This window comes from Argiope bruennichi, chromosome 3, assembly GCF_947563725.1.
Source record: "Argiope bruennichi chromosome 3, qqArgBrue1.1, whole genome shotgun sequence".
Classification (NCBI taxonomy): domain Eukaryota; kingdom Metazoa; phylum Arthropoda; class Arachnida; order Araneae; family Araneidae; genus Argiope; species Argiope bruennichi.
The window spans coordinates 80,800,194-80,820,936 of record NC_079153.1 but is presented as its reverse complement, the minus strand read 5'-3'; the positions used below and the strand labels follow the sequence as shown (position 1 = coordinate 80,820,936).

The 20,743-nt window shown below is 24.7% G+C and overlaps 1 protein-coding gene across 1 annotated transcript; it reads right to left on the bottom strand.

The window, feature by feature from the left end:
- Nucleotides 1–269: 269 nt before the first annotated feature.
- Nucleotides 270–19,807, bottom strand: LOC129963260 (SWI/SNF-related matrix-associated actin-dependent regulator of chromatin subfamily E member 1-like). The gene is made up of 14 exons (XM_056077501.1): nt 19,663–19,807; nt 18,401–18,470; nt 16,638–16,693; nt 13,990–14,082; nt 13,058–13,132; nt 9,308–9,439; nt 6,870–6,945; nt 6,740–6,789; nt 5,548–5,611; nt 4,873–5,042; nt 3,762–3,863; nt 2,198–2,479; nt 1,029–1,182; nt 270–400 (listed from the first exon to the last, which is right to left on the bottom strand). The coding sequence occupies exons 2-14, from the start codon at nt 18,462–18,464 to the stop codon at nt 393–395; spliced, it is 1,326 nt and encodes a 441-aa protein (XP_055933476.1). The 5' UTR covers nt 18,465–18,470; nt 19,663–19,807; the 3' UTR covers nt 270–392.
- Between the last annotated feature and the right edge of the window lie 936 nt (nt 19,808–20,743).

The following is a 20,743-nucleotide window of genomic DNA, read 5'->3' as shown; positions in this document are numbered from 1 at the left end:
AAATGTCTTTTATAATAAATTCTAGATGCATACAAAAGGATTATTAATATCTTTTACTTCAATAATAGTCGAGATTAAAGAAATATAGACATATTTTAATAAAAGTTTTAATTTTCCTGAAATTATTTTGTAGCAAATTTTTTTGAAAATAAAACAAACAATACATGAAATTTATATGTAGAATTATAAAGATCCATTTAAATGGATTAAAATATTGACATAATTAAAGGACGTTCTATTAAATAGAAATAAAAAAAATGAAGTAATGATGAGAATAATAAGAAAGTTTAATTAAAGCTGCTTTGAGTATCTTCCATTGTCTAAATGCAGAAATTGATGATCATGTGATGATAAAACCACTATCTTTGTTTTGCCATTGAGTAAAGTTATTTTCACATTCCTGCAAATAAACAAAAATCAGAATATTTTATCATAATTATTTATGTATATAAATTTCTATCAGTATTCTATTTTTAACAAACAAGATAGCACTGCAACAGAAAGTTTTTTTTTAAATATTTATTATTATTATTATTAATTCTTTCGAGAAAAACAGAAAAATATAATAAATATTATGTCTTCAAGAATATTTTATTTCATTTAACTTCCTCAAGGGGAAGAAAAAAAAAAATTGAAAGCACAAATTATTACGAGAAATTTGTTTATGGAATATTTATAAACACATAATATGCAGAGCAATAGGAAATCAGATTTTTTTTAGAAATAAAGTAATTTTTTTATCAGAAACAAATTTACTTATGTTTGAATAACTAAAATGTAAGAGGATAATTATTTATGAAGAAAAAGTTATTATGGAGAAATTCTATGTAAATTAACAAAAAATTCAGTAAAATAAAAAAAAGCAGACAAAGCATAAGCTAAACCTTGATTATATATATATATATATCAAATAAATACATATTTATAGAACAAATATATTGCTTCCTTTTTAATTTTTTGCAACAATGTTGAATTTCTCTCAATAAAAATGGTCAAATTTGAATAAAAATAGAGGTTTTGTTTAATACCTTCATTATAATTGGCTTGCATGGGCTGTTGATGAGATTCTTGCTTTACCACAGTTGGTTGAGAGGCAGATGAAATCGGAGGATAATTTGTTGTGGGCTGAATATTTGGGTTTTCTTGAACAGGAGGAGCATTTGTGGGCACAAATGGTCCATTCTATATCAAAAATAATTATGACATGAAATTAATTACAAAATCATGTGCATGTTTATATTATATATATGAGAATTTTTTTTTCTAAATCTTAAATATACGTTGAGATGAGGGAGGTAGGCTTATATACAGGTCTGTTTATTTTGCAAAAGGCATAGGTACATTTTTTATAGCCCGGCAAGTGATAAATCAACAAATGTTACATTTTTAATTTTTACAGTATATGGTTCTTAAGTTTAAGAAATATATAACATTTAAATAAAATGAGTAATTCTTTATGTAATGAATAATTTTTAATTGCTTATTATTGATGGTTTCTTACATTATACAGTGGATTTACAGCAAAATGCCAAGCAATCTTGCTATTGTAAGAATTTTCTGCAAATATGATCACCTGTTGTCTGAAATTTTCTTTATAAATAGCAAAATGTCATATAATTTTTTAAGGTTTTTTTTTCCAGTTTATATATGTATTTTTGATTAAATTAATGAAAGAAAAATGCACTTTTGACTTATGAAAGAATTGGTTTATATTAGGTAATATATAATAAGTAATTGTTTAAAAATTACTATGGAAAAAAGGAATCTAAAAATTACCCGCCATGAAAAAACTTGATAGACTTGAGATTTTTTACTCTCTTTCAAAATGACTTAAAAAGATCTCAATAATAAAACCAATATCTTTCAATTTTCTTTATGCTAAATGAGAAATAATTTACCAGATTATTTTTTAAACATTTTTTATCTCTAAACCACTTGAGATAAATTATTTTTTAATCAATACACAGCCTTCAATTTTAGAAGAAAGAAGAATTGCAGTGGACGCAAATATTCAAAATATATTTCATAATAATAAAAGAGCTCTCTGACTCCCATACTTCAAATTTAAAACTGGTACAGTTGAAATAATCAGTCCGATGCTCATTCAAAAATGAATTTAAATTTATATCATTATAGAAATTAAAAATATACAACCACAATAAGATGCAGAATAACAATGCTCTCATTATATATATACCTGTTGTTCTTTTGGTGAAGTCTGTTCAATTGAAGCCTCATTTTTTACTTCCTTTTGTGCAGCAGGAATCTCTTCCTGCTCAGCTTTCACCGGGTTGAAAGAGTATTGAGTGTCCATCTTTTCACCTTGCTCTTCACCACCTTCAGAAGATTCTTGCTGTGAGGTAGGAGTACTGGAATCACTTTTCGGTCGGCCATCCCGAGACATTTCACGCTTCAACTGGTCCATAGCACGTTCTACCATTTTTTGGTAGGCTTCATCATCAACTACTTTGGTACACTTCTAAGGAGTATTATTTCAAAATTAATTAATGCAAACTTAAACCATAAGATTTTGGAAATAAAATATAATTCAAAGTTTTCAATTTCTATTGTATAATTTGTTATTAGTATGCAACAATATCAATTTTTGTTATATATATATATATAGTAATCTATGCAAAACATGGAAGAGATAAGAAAATATGAGAACTTTGTCATTAACTATTTTAACTTTGTCTTTTTTTTTTACTTAAAATAACAGCAACAATTAGGTTAGTTTAGTGATGTTTATATTTTCTGTTTCCAAGCAATATAAGGACTATTATGAGATAAATCTCATAATCTTGAACTGTGGGCAGATGACAAGCATTATTCAAACCAGATCCCCCTCCCATCCCCTCTGTACTCTCTCTCCTCCACGAAAGGAGCATTTAGCAATTAGGGATTTATATGCTCCAGATCTACACACACAGCAAATTTTTCATGGAAATGTGTTTTAAACCTGGAGCCCTCTAGCTGAAAATCATGACCTTACCATCAGGTGATCATAATTCTTAAAAAATTCAGCAAATCATATAAAATCTTCAACTTTTCAAACTGTTTTTTTAACATTTTTTAAAACTATTCATTTGAATATTTTATTACATTCTACTTCAAAAAATTTTGTTACGTACTATTACATATACTATTATTCAATATAACGATTTTGAGAGAAAAATCATAGCATAAAAGAAAGAAAAAATCATATAATGTGATGAAGAAATAAATCAAGCAATTTATAATATGTTATCAGCAAATATATTTAGTATAATAAGATTAAACAATCTGTTTTGAGCTCAGACATTGTTATTTGCTGTTAACATATTATAAATTGCTCAATCATAATTTCGCACAAAATTGTACACCAAAACCACAATTTCAAATTTTCATATCATATGAGTGAAAGGATATTTGAACTCTGTAAATTTAATGAGTACCTGGTCCATGAATATAGCAAGTCTTTGGAGGAGTAGGATACAAATATATAGTTCTGTAGTCAGACCATTGTTGACTGACTAAGAAACAGAACTGCTAAATAAATTCTCAACATATCGGAAGAAGACATTTTTACATCTGTATCATTTTTGAACTTCAAGAGAAGTGAAAAGAATTATTTAGACAATTATAATATGAATTTGATTAATTTAAAATTTAGGATTTAAAAATGCATTTGATAAATTTTTTTTTCAATTCACAAAACATATACAACCCTTAGACCCCAAAATACTTACAATAATTAAATTTTTTTAAAAATAAATACTCACTTTCTTCAGTTCTTCCTGGAATGTTTCACTGGCTTCCAAAAATTTTCGTTTTTTAGCCTCAAATTTTTCTTCAATTTGTTGCAATTCTGCCTCTAATTTTTTCTAAATAGACAGAAAAATAAAAATTTTGTTTCTTAAAACTTTTCAAACTATCCCCTCAAATTTACTCTAAATAATCTGAAAATAACATATATGTATCATATTCTAATCTGCATAAAAAAAATTTAAAAATATAGAAATTTTGAATAAAATTTAAAAAAAAAATCCAATTAGAAATAGGATAAAATTGTTAAATCAATAATTTAAAATCATTCGTCATTGTAGAAAACTGCAAAAAGAAATATGAAGTATTTATTCAAATATATCTATTAAACTTTTCAAATTTTTGCAACAAATAGATATATTTTAGTTATTTTCTCCTTCCAAATTTTTGATTCTTCAAAAATTACATGTAAAACATTCAGAAACACAATTTCCTTTTATAAGAATTCAACATTCATTAAGATAATTTGGTTGATTTTAAAGCCTTTGTTACTGCAACTATTATTTGTAAATTTATAAATATTATGAAATATTTACTCACATTTTTTTCTTATAGCCTTTTTATCTTTTATTAAAAATAAATACAACATTATATAAAAAATAAAATTGATAATTTTCAAGTTTTACAATAATGCAAAAACTATTTTTGTAAGATAATGATTTTAGTAGTTATGATCACCAATTTCTGTAAGTAAATCATGGTGATTAATTACCCTCTGGCAAAAGTTCAGCCTATTTTCACGCTCCATGAAGCTTTGTTTGATGCCCCCCCTTTTTTTTCTTTTGCATCTCATTTCCTCTGATGAACTAAATTTTAGGTGGGCCCTTATCAAGAGCCTTTTTAACAATACTCTGCACCTCCATTAATTATCTATGTGAAGGATTAAATTTAATGTAGCTGTGAAAAATGTTTAATGAATTAGTCTGCAAAAATATTCAATAAATAAGACTCATTTCTTTTTTACATATCCTAACATTTTATTTATATATGATAATATATATCTAAACATAATTTAATAAAGGAATATAAAATAATTTTTTAAGGAAGATAAGTTTAAAAATCCCTTACCTGATGCATAGTGAGAGATTGTACTTGCCTCTTCAAAACACTCATGCGTGCAGTAGTTACAACTGATCTTACATCAGGCACAACTGTATCACTAAAAATTTCATTTATCAATCTATGGTTTCTCAAATACCTAGCTGAAGCTACATGCTTCACAGAAAATTCATCCAAATCTGCAAGAGGAAAGAATAATGTTGATTGTATGCAAAATATAAACATAAAAATTGTAATTTGAATATGAAATGACTCTAGATAAAAAGGGAAGATAGAGGGAAAAAAAGGCACTTAATTTTATATTTCTCTGACTACAAAGTAAATCTTCTCAAGTAATAATAATAATAATAATAATAAAAAAGACAAACCCAATTAAACCTTAAACAAACAAACAAAAAAAAACATGTCCAAATTTCAGGGGAAAAATTTATTTCAATATACAACAGATTATTTCATGATAGGAATGGTGGGGGTAAGGGTGTAATACTAGGGTTAAATATCAAGAGATTAACACAAAGCTTGAATAAAAGAATTTGTCAAACATTTTCAGTTAGAAAAAGCATTCCTAACAATTCAGTCAGATTAAAGATTATAGTTATTTAGCCAATGAATAAACTTAAATTTTATACTAATATGCAAAACAGTGCTAAAAGATTGAGCTCACATTAAATTGAATATACTAACCATCATCATCTTCTTGAGGTTGTATGCACATTTTCCCATCCATTTTTTGAGGCTGTATGAGTGACTATTAAAAAAAGAAATAATTCATTAATATATACATAAAAATAATGAAAATAAAAATAAAAATTCAAAATATATTTATCTAATAGGCATTATATTTAACATTATACTGGGCAAATTTCAGTAGACTACTAAAAATATTAGTGATCCTTTAATCTTTTCACTTTTCAAAAAGGGGGGGGGGGATCGCATTAAAACTTTGAAAAGTTAATCTGTACAATTTAAAGAAAATGAGTTTTTCTGACAGTGGTAAATTTCACACTCCAAAATGAATGATTTTTGGTTTATAAAAAAATTGAAGCAATAAATGCTTTCAATGTATTCTGAAATATATAAAATCCATCTTTTTATTAAAAAACAGCTTTATTCGGGGGGGGGGGGGGATATGTACTGAAAAAAATGGAACATGATGAAGATTTTTTCCTTCCTATTTTTGGTTTTCTTTGTCATTATTGCAAACATAAAATAAATGGGCTCCCTCAATCAGCTTTAAATAAGTTATATTCTGTAGACACTTGACATTAAATAAGACAATAGGAACTACATTTTAGTAGCAAATAATATTTATTTTAGGAAGAATCTCATAAATAAAATAATTTATAATCCTACTAGATATTTCATAGGTCATGAAAGAAAATAATGCCATTGAATGTAAACAGTTGAACAAGCTTTTGATTTTCATTCTATTGCAACACAGCTTCTCAATAAACCCACCAAAGTTCAAACAGCAAAATAAAAGAAATCAATAAAATTATTTAGAAACAAATTTGCATAATTTTTCTTGTACTTCAGAATTTAAAAAATTTAAATTCTTTATTTTGGTTTACAAGATTAAATAAAAAAAAAAAAAGATATATCTTCAAAAGAAACTACAAACTTCAAAATAGAAGCCTTAAAAATCAGTTGTATATTTTTCAGAAGTTTTTCTGATATACTTCATTAGATTCTGTTGTAAAAATCTTAATGTTTGTAATACAGCATTTTCAAAAAAAAAAAAAAAAAAAGCCTCACATAAACTAAATTTGCTTAATTTTTGAATAATTTTAACACACCCTCAATTTTTAACTAACAGCAATCTAAGTAGATTAGACAAATATTTTATGAATTCAAATAAAAATAAAATAGGACTTACAGCAGCGGGACTTCGCTCAAGAGCCTCCCTTTCTTCCGCTGCTTGTTGAGCTGAAAATCAACATCAAACATATCAAAATATATTAATGAACTTTGCTAGATAAAAACAATCAATGTGAGAATTTCCATACCTCTGACTTTTGCAGCTACCCATGCTTGATATGCAGGAGAATTGTGGTACGACTTCAGAGCTTCATTGTATTCAATCTTATTAATAAAAGAGAAAAGTGCAGGAATAATTATATTATATTAAAAAATTACAATCTTAATATAATAATTCATCATTTATGTATGTAAGCATGTATAACAGACCAATGCAATTTTTTCAGACCAATGCTTTTTTTTAAAATTTGTACTTTTAATTACAGGTATTTAGATCATTTAATTTTAAATGCAGAAATCCTAATATTATAAAAAAAACTATATAAAAAATTTCAATGTCTTTGGATAGAAGATATGTGAAGTAATATATTTGACTGCTAAAATCTGCAAAAATAATACAGAAGGTTTTATGTGTTTATGTTTGTGCATTATAGGATAGAGCCTTAGGGCAAGAGCACCCAAATTTGGCTTGGAAAATGCTTGGGAAAATAGAAATGTGGTATTAAGAGATTTTTTTTAAATTTATTAGAATTAAGAATAAGCAAAGTTTTGGCATCCCCCCTTCTGGAATAGCTTAAATTATTAAAGCACAAAAGTAAATTTTACATCATCTTAAAATTCAAGAATAATGATGTTAATTTATAGCTGTATATCTTTTTGTCAAATTTTAAATAATTCAAAGATATTTTTCAGCATATTGTACATCAATATATTTATTATATTAATGAAATTCACATCTTTTTTATTGTTGTTACAAATATTACATTCTGAAATTTTCTTCTGCTGTTGATGTTCATTGTATGAAGATTTGGCTTATTTTTCTCTATTCAAATGCCTACTTGTGATAAAATTTTGAATTTTCTGTGGCATTTAACAGTTAAAGTTTAAACTTCACAAGTAAACAATGATAAAACATTTATAAAATTTGCCAATTTTTAAATTTTGCTGCTTTTTATCTGCATCATGATTAAATGTATAAAAATATATTATTACTCTTTTAGCCTGAAGGACCTAGCACCTTATTTCATTGCACTAAAAATTTTTTTATTGATTCATTATCTGAGATTACACATGTAATAAAACTGAATGATTCTACTTTCTATTCTTATACATATATTTTTATGTACATATTTAATTTCTGCAAACACGTATTTAGAGAAATCAAAGTTTAATCACACCTAGCTTGAAATTAAAGTTCAACAACTGGATTAAGTGATTGTAAATTAGGGAGGTGCAGAGTAAAATAAATATAACTTGCATAAGGCTTCTAAAATAGTATAAGACATGTGTATACAAATTTGAAGTTTAAAGATAATTTGATGAGGAAGACATTAAGTTAAGTATAAAACATCTAACTGAAATTTTTCACAACTAATATTCCTGGCTAACAAGTTGGCTGTTAAAGATATCTCGTATATAACTAAGGATATAATCTATTGTAAATAATAAAGAAAACAACTGAATGTGAGCCTGTTGGTAGACTACAAGTCAGACAGTTTAAGCCAGAGTTATAAACTTCAACAGATATAAAATTTGGAGTATTATAATTTACAAACTAGGCAAATGATTTGAAATAAATTAAAATTTAAATGAAATTTTGGCATTTTTTTCAAGATAACGTCAGAAAATATTGCACAAAGATAATTTTTGCACCACTTCAGATTTTTTTTAAAAAAAAGTTATTTTATTGAAACCTATTGTTACTTTGCAATTTTCTGCTAACTTTTGAAAGTTAAAATTTTTTTTCTGCATATTTTTAATACTACATATCATTGTGGTAATGATATTCATTGTTTTATTCAATATTTATTTTGTATTGTCAAAAGCCAAAAAAGAAACATTCTGCTTATCATCCACTCAGTTAACAGGTAAAATGAAGGAGAAATCCCTATATCATGAAAGTAAAAATATAATTAGAAGCTTAATCACCCAGACAGTTATGTTTTTAATGGCACTATGATGTCATTAGAATTAAGTCACTATTATAAATATTTATGGCTCACATATAAGGTGTAAGACAACTATAATAATTATAACAATTTGATGCAAAAAAAACTTTATTAATGGTATCAAGTTTTGTATAAGACAAATTAAGCATAACCAGCATAAATATATAAATCAAAGCACATTTTAAATCATCTGCAAATGAATCTTTAAATTCTACGCCCAGTATTTTTCTAAATGCATTGAAAATAATTTATGAATAAAAAAACATTTATTAAATGTATTGAAATTTTTTAAACCCATTGAAACGATAAATTTATCAAAACTGGTGTAAGTTATCTACAAGGTTTTCATATTTACTATTTAGTAAAAGTTAATAAGAATAACAGAATTGAAAAAAAATGAACATAATCCAATGATTACACAAGTTTAAAAATACAGCAGTTAATTCATTAAATATTAAAGTTAAAGAAATCAAGACAATAATCATTTTTAACCATAATATGAAACAGACATTACTTACCTTCTCAGCTTCATAATCATCTATATATTCTTGTTTAGATTCATCAGGCAACTCTCTCCACATCTGTCCAATAATCTTTCCTATTTCCCATAATTTCAAATCTGGATTTTGAGCCTTAACTTGATCCCAAACCTAAAACAAAAGAATATGACATGGAATACAAATATATATATAAAAGAAAATCTAATTTCTTTCTACCTCAAACTCAAATTTAATAAATTTAAAAATAAATATCAATTATTTTAGTACAAGGTATATTTTTTAATATGTGTAGAAATATTTAACAAATTTAATAAGCAGCAATAATAACAGATATTTGCAATATAATTACAATTTGCATCATATTTCCTTTTATGATTCAGAATTAGTACTGAATGAAATTTTCATTTACATATTTAATTTTTTTCTCTCTCTCTTTCCATATAATTTTACTAATGATAAAATGAAAAGCTTTGCCACATCGCCAGTGAGCTATTTCAACTGCTAATAGATAAAATTTAATACACATGTAAGAAAAAAAAGAAAATTATAACAGTCCAAAATTGTATAAATTAAAATTATTAAAAAATAATAAATTTTACTTGAACATGTTAAAATTAAAAAGTGAGACTAAATATACTCATTAAAATAGAAATCAATGTAATTTAAAAATTAACTTATATGTATTTACTTAAACTCCAATATTAGAATGTTATTAATGGAAGATGTTATAATTGACAAGTGACAATCAGCAAATGTGATAACTGATAGCTGTAACACCAACATAAATAAAATAAAAATATCTTAAAAAAGACACATTATTTAATAAAAATATTAGAATTTCTTTTATAATTGCATATTTTTATTACAGATCAAATGGTACAATCACCAAGATTGTATCACTAATAATATAATCTTACAAATTTTAACTAGCAAGAAAACCATTTTCATATGATAATTATCTATTAATGGATTAAACTTCGAAATGCTCAGTTATTTTCATCTAATTAATTATTTGAAAACTTAGCTTTTTGAATGAAACCTTTTAGAATTTGAGCAAACTTCTGAAAAAATTAAATTTTTATGAATTAAAGATTCGTAAGAAAACTTATATATAAATATGAATAATTTCTATTTAACTAAGCCTGAAATAAAAAAAAGAGAGTTTAGCTACTTGAGAAGTTAAAAGAGTTTAGTTCATATTTGATATAAAAAAGTTAAACTAAAATTTGAAAAATAAACAATATTATCTTACAAATAAGTTTCAAAGTAGACATATATAACTCATTTTTTAAAAAAAGTCTATAAAATTATTTTTAGAAAAAAAAAAAAAAAAAAAAAAAAAACTTTGTTATATATATACTGAGGAATATTAAAACCCTTGCATTAAGTTTTGCTGCAAAATGAATGAAAATACTTTTAGGACCATTCCATAAGTGAATTATTTCAGATGGATTATTTTTGATAAAATAAGAGAGAAAAAAAGATGACACATGGTGAAAAAGATTTCCCAGAGTGAAATAATTTTAAAACTGGCAAGAAGGATAGTCATTCCAGTAATGGATTTAAAAATATATAAGCTTTTCTTTTAAATTTTTTATATCAAGCTATCAGATACAAAGAAGATACTTTTTCATGTTGCATATTGTCTAAAATTATGCTGCAGCAGTTATGCATGACAGCACTAATTTATTAATAATATACAACAACAGCAAAAATAATTACTTGTGATGAACAACAGTGTATTATAATTTCATCTTGTTGCCTAATTGAAAAAATTTCTGCAAGATCTTTCACTTTTTTTATCTCATCCCCTTTCAAATTTTGCTTCAAGCACCAAAGCTCTAAAAACTATTGCAGATATGTTTAGAAAATGTAACTAGCAACAGTTTTAGATTTTTATTTACTACTACAGTAATGAATTTTTTTTTTTTTTTTTTTGTCAATACTGCTCCACTAGCCAAAAGTAATACAATTTTCAGTATTGATGTATTCCAATTCTTTATACAATATATTCCCACCACACTCTTTGCATATACAATCTGCCTATTCAACTTTTATTATGTCTTCATATTTGAAGTCAGTAATATTAAGCATCTCTTTCACAATTTGAATTTTCAATTCAGAAAATGAGTTCTTAAATCTAGTAAAAAACAATTCTAAATTTTCATGATATGCATAATAGCACACTTCCGTACTCTGTTTTTTTTTTTTTTTTTTTTGTCATTGGAAGAACAAGTTTTGATTTTAAATTATGGAAGCAGCAAATACCAACCTTTACAAAATAATGAATATACTTCTTTTATTGTTGTTTGAAGTAAATACATGTTTGCACATGTTTTTTGTATTTTTGTTTTCACTTTGCCACTGTAAATAATGATAAAATATTTTTGTGTCAAGCAGAATTTAATAATGTGATATCTTTCAAAAAATAATTGACTTTCTTTATAATTTCCATAGGAATAGAATCATACTTCTTTTTTTCAAATTTCATCTTTAACTTTTTTTAAAAATTTGGTGAGCTTAACAATCTTTATTATTTTGAAGATAATAAATCTTAAATTATTTTGAAAATAATGGCAAATTTTCTTTGGGTTCTTTTAGAAGTCCTTGTCCTATTTAAGTTACAGCTTTTCCAAGTACTGATAGAGAATAAGAAATGATGATGCAGATTCTTTTCCTTTTGACACTTCTACTTTCTCTTCTTCCAATCTGCATTTCTTAAACTTCCTTTCTCTTTCTGAATAAATAATTCTTTAATTGCCTCACTTTTAAACTTTTCTTTTGTAGATCATTCCTTCCATCTTAAGCGTTCTTTAGCCTTCAGCTGCTGCTGCTACTCTTGATTAAGTTTTAGTCTTCTTCTATTCATGAAATCTTTCAATTAAAGCTCACCCCATACCAAAATGTATTCATTGAAACATATTAATCAAATTACTAAAAACAAAATTAATAACTTTCATCAAATATATAACTAATAACATTTTAATTAAATCAAAACATAACCAGAAATCAGATATAAAAATTTCATGGAAATAATCTCTGCAAGTAGAACTCAATTCAGATAATCAGTGTTTATCCAACATTTAATGTAATAAGTGAGATTTTCAAGCATAAAAATAAAATATTTCCTTTTGCAACATGGCAGTATATTGTGTTTTCATCTTCTAGAAATATTAATCGTGGGTAAATTAAACATTTAAAAGAATGAAAAGAAAAGAAAAGAAATATATAAAATTAAATGAAAATGTTCCTTCCAAAACCTTTTTTTAAAAATTAATATTCAATTCTACATAATTTTTTTTTCAACAGTGTTATTTAATAACGCTTATTCAATCATTTTAAAAGTAGAATCAAAATATTTTGATATTATTTCTTTTACCTTTAAAAATAAACAATATTAAAAATGTTTTGGAAAGGGCATCATATTTTTCACAGTTAATTTCATAATTTATAAATCTTTTTGGTCATGCAAGTAAACAAAACTGCTCTTGATTTAGTTGTAAACTTTTGAGAAAATATAATAAAAAATAGAAAGACATATTTATTATGGTCCTCTCCAGTACAAAAAAATATCAAAATTATTCATTGAAAACTATAAAAAAATCTTGTGAAATTATTTCAACAGAAAAAAAAAATCATATAAAAATACAGCTTACAATCAATAAAATGATATATTTTCTTATTTTGTGTAAAACTTTTTTAAACAGTTAGGACCTAAAAAAAATGAAATGACCCTTTAAGATGATAAAATCAAAGGAGTATACAAACCTTTCGACTATATCTCATGTATGGCATCAGAGGCTTATCTGGTGGTTTAGGAGGTTTTGGCACCCTACTGTCAGCCTTAAGGGGGTTAAAAAAAGACAAATGTATAAATTTTAAATGAAATGTTATCTTTAAAAATAAAATAGAAAAAAAAACCTCAAATAGAATAAATTGCTTTTAGTTCATTAATAAATAAAGCTATATAAGAAAGTTAAGCAGAAAAAAGAGCACAATTTTACATAAAATTACTAAAATGTACATTGGAATAAATCAATTAGTAATGTTAATTATTTTTCAACTATTTCAAAATATAATAATTAATTATACTTCATTTTATTTAATAATGTAATGCAATTGCAATAAAGAAACAAGTTTTGTTTTATCTAATTAGATTAACAATGTTTTTAATTAATAAGTATTATTTTTGAATGACCTTTTTAAATCTGAACAGTGATAATTCCCACCTCCCCCCAAAAAAATATCAATACCATATTAGTCGGAAAATGTTTCAACAAAAGGATTTTGAATTTTCTGTCCTCTCCAACCTTCTAACATATTGAATTTGCTTTAATTGGGTCTAGAGTCTGTGATTGTTTAATTCCAACACTAAAATATAGTCATAATTCTTAACAGAAATAATATATAATTAAATGATAGCATTCCTACAAGTTATTGATAATCATGCAATAATTTTGTATTTTTATCACACCAATAATTTTTATTTCAACCACAATGTAATACTTTCTTATTTTAGTAAATCATTTTACATACCATATATATATATATATATATATATATATATATATATATATATATATATATATATATATATATATATATATATATATATATATATTAATAAGTAAAAATAAATAAATAAAATATTTTAGAATGAAATGAAGCAGAAAAAAAAAATTTTTTTTTTTGTTACTCACCCCGCTGGATCCTCTGGAACCCAACTTGACGGGACTGAAAGAAGGATGACCATGGGGTGACTGGATGAAAGGACTGCTTGAGCTTGACGATGGCTATAAATAAAAACCAAACATAATTGCATAAATGATATAAAATTCTATTTAAAACAGCTAGTACAAATTAATTATATTCTATAAGATTACTGTTAATTGCAATATCTTAACTTTGCTTCTGATGGTTTAGAACATACGATGTAATTTCTTCACAAATTTAGAAAGAATTATAGCTTAATCTTATAAATAAAAGAAAAGTATAACTTTCAAATATTTTTGAAGCATTACATTTTATCCAAAACTTGATTTTGTTACATATTATTAATATATTTGTCTAAATTTGGACTTTCATACCAATGAGTCAGTTAGTAAAAAATTATTAAACCCATGCTAATTAATATATCCAAGTCAAAAAAAAATATATAATTTGAAAGCATTTTGCAATATTTAAATTCACATCTATTTTTTTTTTTTTTTTTCTTTCTTTCTCAAACAGCTTATATGGTTAACTGGTTATAAAGCCTAGATGAACGATGTTGATTCAGTACTTCATAGCTTACAAAAAATAAAATTAGCTTTTGGATAACATGAATCAATTTAAATACATAATATATTTAAGATATTTGTGCATTATATATATCATACATTAAAAATATCAAAGATATTAGTCTATTGATTATGATTACTCAGGTCAATCAGTTCAGCTTACAATTTGACATTGGCATTTGGTTAAAATACAAGTATCCATCCTGTTTTCTATAAATTCATTATGAAACCTCATATAATACTAGGGAGATGATTTTTAATTAGAGTGAAATAAGTTTTAAGCTTAAGTTCTTAACAAAATAAAAATGTACAGCATTTAAAACACTATTACTGACCATGTTTCATGTTTATGGTAAAATTCTGTAACCGATTTTATAATCATTTCTTTAAATGATTTAAAATTTTGCACATTGTGTATTGGCCAATGACCTTACTATTTTCAAAGTGCAATTTCAATTTAATATAAAAGTTTGCTCTAATTTTGTTTCTGTATTTGATCTGCCTATCAATTTAAGAAGAAACTAGTTTTAAGATTTCACAACATTTAAAATAAAGAATTATAGTTTAAAGATTAAAAAATTTTTGAAAAAAAAAATCCACACAAAAGAGAACATTTTAGTTAATTAAGAAGCATGCTTTAAAATTCTGACTTTAAAATTTTTAAACACAGTTAGTAATACTTTAAACAGTCATGACCTATTTCTTTACAATGGATTCATTAAGTGATATAAATAATTATATTACTAAACATATGAAATTGAATGAAGTTTTAAGTTTTACAACAGAGCTGAAAATTTAAGCAATTTGCAAATGCAAATGTCTGAAGAAATTGCAAGCTTTCAAAGAAAAGGAAATAAAGATTATCATATATTGGCTCATAGAATTACGACAAGTTTGAACAAATGAACAAAGACATTTTAAATGTGGAGATTAAATAAGATAAAAAAAAAATACATATTTCATTTTTTTTATTTTGTACCAAAAATTCATATTAAAAGTGTACCGATTATAAGAAAATATGTGAAAGCATTAATAATAAATAATGGTCATTATTCAAGAAGAAATCTCAAGCCAATGATAACAAAGAGTGAACCAATCTGCTGTGGAATTTTATTTTAAACTATAATATCGGAAATATTAAATTCATCAAAATAATATAATATTCATTTAACTACTTACTTGCAATAAGATTTACAGAAACTGAAAATTCTTTAAAGCATCTGGCTTATAGGGAACTTGCTAAACAGCAAATATATAAAGTTCCATTACAGCATTTCAATTTAATATAATTAAAAGCATGACTCTTTTAATGATTCTAATGCCTGATTTTTTTGGTAATTCTGAATTCTACAATAATTACCCCTCAATACATTTTTAAACAAAAACGTTTCTTTCAATTTTTTTAATACCTAATCTTGTATCAATGTGAATCAAAATCTTATTACCCATTTAATGTATAAAACATGTCCCAAAAGAATCATAATATGCAAGACATCAATATTTTGTAAAATACAAAAGTTAAAAATCCAGTCAATTTTTGGAAATTTGGATGATTTTGTTATTTATATGTTATTTCTTAACAAAATTAAATGTTCCATTCAATTTCAAAAATTTGTCATTTATAATTTAACAACATGGCATAAGTAAAGGTACGAGCAAAGCAATTCTGATTAACTTAGAAAGATCACAATTACAAGGTTTTTCTTTCTTTTTTTTTTTTTTTACATCTTTATTCAATTTTATTTGAAGAATCTGTAAATTAAAGGTGAAATTTAGCTGATATCAGGATATTGCAGCTAATATAATTTTTCTTTACATTGTGTACATCCATGAAGTTCATGTTTAAAAAAATGCTGCCAATTTAATAAGTGCCTTTTTTTTTCTTTTTAAATTATCAATTGTTTTCACTCTTTATAATGATAAAAGATTAAATCCTTCATTTTATGAACTAGGCAAAGAATTGCTGAATCTGTAAATTGAAAACTTATATAAAAACAAAAAATATTTGATCAATATGATTTTACAGAAAGAAATGTAAGAATAACCATAAAAATCCAGTATTCACTTACAGTTTGATTTGAAGAAGATGAAGAATTGGAATTTGAAGCAGTAGAGCGAGGCCTTTCTGCAAATATATAAAAACATTTTCAAATAAGTACAGTATCAATAATGATGTATTTCTACAAACTGCAATAATTAATTTAATCAATTTAACTTAATATTAAAAATGAGCACACAAAGAATTTTAAAAAATCAAAAGATTAAACATTAAGAAGTCGGGAGTTTAGAATTCTCGTGAATTCTTTTTGCCTTTCATAGAAAAAAAATATAAGTATATTTTGAGGGAAAATGATACTTAAGTCCGAAAAAGTTTTTTAATTATCTACATTAACTTATACAATAAATAATAATTGGGCAGATTTTCATTCAATAAGTTTTAGTCAAATATAGAAAAACATTTATAAAGCAAAATGCAGATGTATTATCCAAGGATGTCAATGTGCACAAAAAAAATAAAGCTAAAATCATTAAAAAACTTTTTTTTTCCATAATAAGGATTAATTTTTTGAAGAATAATCTGAAATATTAAAGAAATGAATACATATTACCAAATTATAAAAAATTACGAAGTATTTATTGGTTGAAATTCAGGATTCTGTACAAAGAAATTTATAATCAAAATATGGCAATGTAAAATTTTTTGCATTAATTTTCATCACTGAATGATATACCCTCTGCATAAAGCAAAAGCGATCTATAATTTAAAAAGTATATATATTGAAATAAATTACAGGATAATGAATAATTTATTTTAAAATTTCTTTTATTTCTTGGTAATTTGAATCAATTCACTAGTATTTTAATTAAAATGCATCTTCAAATTCAGCTAGTTCTTAACATGTTTTTGCTATTATATGCAAAATGGATTTTCAGGGTAATTTTCTACATTTTTCTCAATAATTAATCTCATCTAGGATTAAACCATTATAAAATAGACTGAAAAAGGAATTATAAAGGGAAAAAAATCTGGAAGACACTGCATATCTGAAGTTTCTTACATCAACTTGGAAGCAAAAAAAATTTGAGTGTTCCTTATAATTCAAGATACAGAAGCAATCAAATAATTCATATGAATATTTGATATGAATCAACCAAAATTAAATAATTTAACCAATTAGATAAATGACAAACTTTTTATTTCCAATTATTTTTGTAGGAATGAGAGGAGAAAAGGGAGATTAAAATTTTTTTTTTTTAATTCATACTTTAATTTTTTTTTTTTTTTTTGTTCTACTTTCTAAAATTAGCAAAGATGTTACTCCTTAGTAATACATTGTAAATAAATACACCAGATTTTGATTCATGTTATTAGGAAAAATGTGCAATACTTTTTCCTATCAAAAAAGTTTGTCGATTCAAATGCAAAAAGCATTATACACACAAAGATCTAAACATCACAAAAAGTAAAATAATCAACTTTCAGAAATCCATTTCCTAAAAAAATTGTTTTAATTGCAAAACAACATTAGCACATATTACAAGAAGATGATTCATTGTTTCAACATTACTACATATCAAAGTTAATTTTAGACTGCATCAACAGCAATAATGGTTCTTTTGACTGTAATGATAAAGGGCAAATAAATACACCATAATAAAAAAATTTGTACGAAACTTGATGTTTCAACTTTTTTTTTTTGCATGGTGGCAAATAGGAATCCATATATTATAATTTAATATTATATTCAGAAATTATAACAGATTATTTAAAATAAAATAATTCTTTTATCAGCCACAATTTTAAATAAGAAAAACTTAAAAATATACATACGAGAAACACTAGGAGAAGGCGCTGAAGCTACCTGAGCTTGTCGATAATTGGCCGGCAGAGCCATTTTTAACTGACAAAGAAAAATTAGTAATATAAATAAACAATTCTATAGTAAAACGCAGAGAGAACAATTAAAAAAATATGTTATACATCTTAAATTGCAGTACAAAAATTATTGGTATTTTAATTTTACCAGAAAACATTCTTTAATGTAAAAAAAAAAAAATGATAAATTATTCAGCCGCACAGAAATTTAATTGATTTATAGCACCAATTAACAATACTTTTTAAATTGCCTTTTTACTGAGAAATTTTATCAAGCATGTCCTTTTCTATCATCAGATGAAATACATAGTTGAAGAGCTCTAAGACCATACCCCTATTGAAGCCTTTAAGTATTTCCATTCATGTATTCAGTTAAATGCAATTTTTTTTTTGTTGTTCATTAAATATTCATATATTATAGAAAACGATTGGGAAAAGTTAGACAAATACGTTTTAAATAGATCATTTTTATATAAATGCAAAAAAAGTTGGATTGATATTAACAAATTCATCCTTATAGATAAAAATAAAAAAACATCTTATCTAAAATAATATAATCTGATTGAATTAAAATCTAATTAAATCGTTAGATAAGTTAAAATAATCGAATATCAGAAAGGAAATAACTGTAAACTCTAAGAAAAGAATGAACCTGAAATAAATTTTTTTAAACAAGATAAAATTTATTACATCAACACTCATTTGAGCTCATAAAAATCTTTTCTTAGGGAATAATGCATTTTTTATAACGTTTCTAACAAAATAAAAAAGGAGGCATCTTTTATATTAAAATGGCATAAAAAATAAAGAATAAATCACGTTTATCATAATAGTATGTGTGAAACCCACTTCCAAGCAATTTTCACTACAAACTTTTTATAATCATTGCAAAAGTTGTTTTCTAATCAATATAATTGAATGGAGTATATCAAAATATTAAGATGCAAGTACAAAAGATAAAATGTTTTATACATCATACAGCAGATATAATATGAATAAATTGTAATCAAATCAGCAACATATCATTAATTAAAACTTTAATGCCTTTTTCATTTTACATCAATATAAAAGATTTATTTTGCATGATAAGACTCAAATGCATCTAGTGAAAATCATTGCTACAATTTATATTTACGCAGCTTTTACTGCAGACAATCAATGCGACCGCTATTACAAGTTTGTGAACGTATTATGTCAACATTATTGTGATTACTCACCGAAGAAACTCAAGAGCAAACACCGTTAATTACTAAAATAGAAATTTTACGTAAAATAAAAAGTTTATTAACTAGATTCCATTGATTACGACCTACGAAAATATATTCCAAAACCGCTTTTACAGTAAAAACAAGCCATTTTTAATGTCAGTATGGGTTGAGATGTTTAATCTCTGAACCCCTTCTAGAATTTTTTTTTATCTTTCTGATGAATTTTCCAAATTCTAGAATAGAATGCTTTTAGTGAAGAAGTTCCATTCATATTCTTAAAAAATGTGTTTCATATATAATTTAATTAAAAATCTAATATAAGTTAAATTTTTCTTAATAAATTGAAGCAGGATATGAATGTTACTAGTTACCTGGCGCCATCTACTGAGATCAAAAATTTCTACAATTATTATAAGAAAATAATATAGATTTCTACTGAGCGCCATCTATTAATAACAAAGATACTAAGAATTTCTTATAAAGATGGAGTTATGAGTAAAACTTTTGAGTGTTTATGTTATGATGACTATTAAATAATTGATATGAGAACCAACCCCATAAAGCTTTAGTATAAATTATCCATAATTTACCTCAGAATATTTGTAAACAGTGGTGGAGCTATACGTTTTGAGGTCCTAAATAGTTTACTTATGAAACCTATCTCGTTTAATAAAAAAGTCAATTTAATTTTACTTTTTATTAAACTTTTAATTTAATTGAGTTGTTAATGATTCTTCTTAATTTAATTGTTTGTTTTAGCACCATTTTAAAAATGTACATATTTTACTTATTTATTTATTAAAAATCCCTTTGGGCAAACAGCAGGTTTGCCGGTGATGGTTATAGTTTATTTCAATTAAATAATTTAAATATTTCTTTATGTCCATGCTTCCGTCAAATTTTCAGACATTAAAACCGCTTTAATTTAATTGTTTTAGGTTCCATTTTTGTGAACAAGAATTTTACTAATGCATGGCAGTCTTATGACATCATAACGCTATTGTGAACATGGATTTTACTAATGCATGCCGGTCTTGTGACATCATAACGCTATTAAATGTGAAGGTGATGTTCACCTGTTTTCTGAATA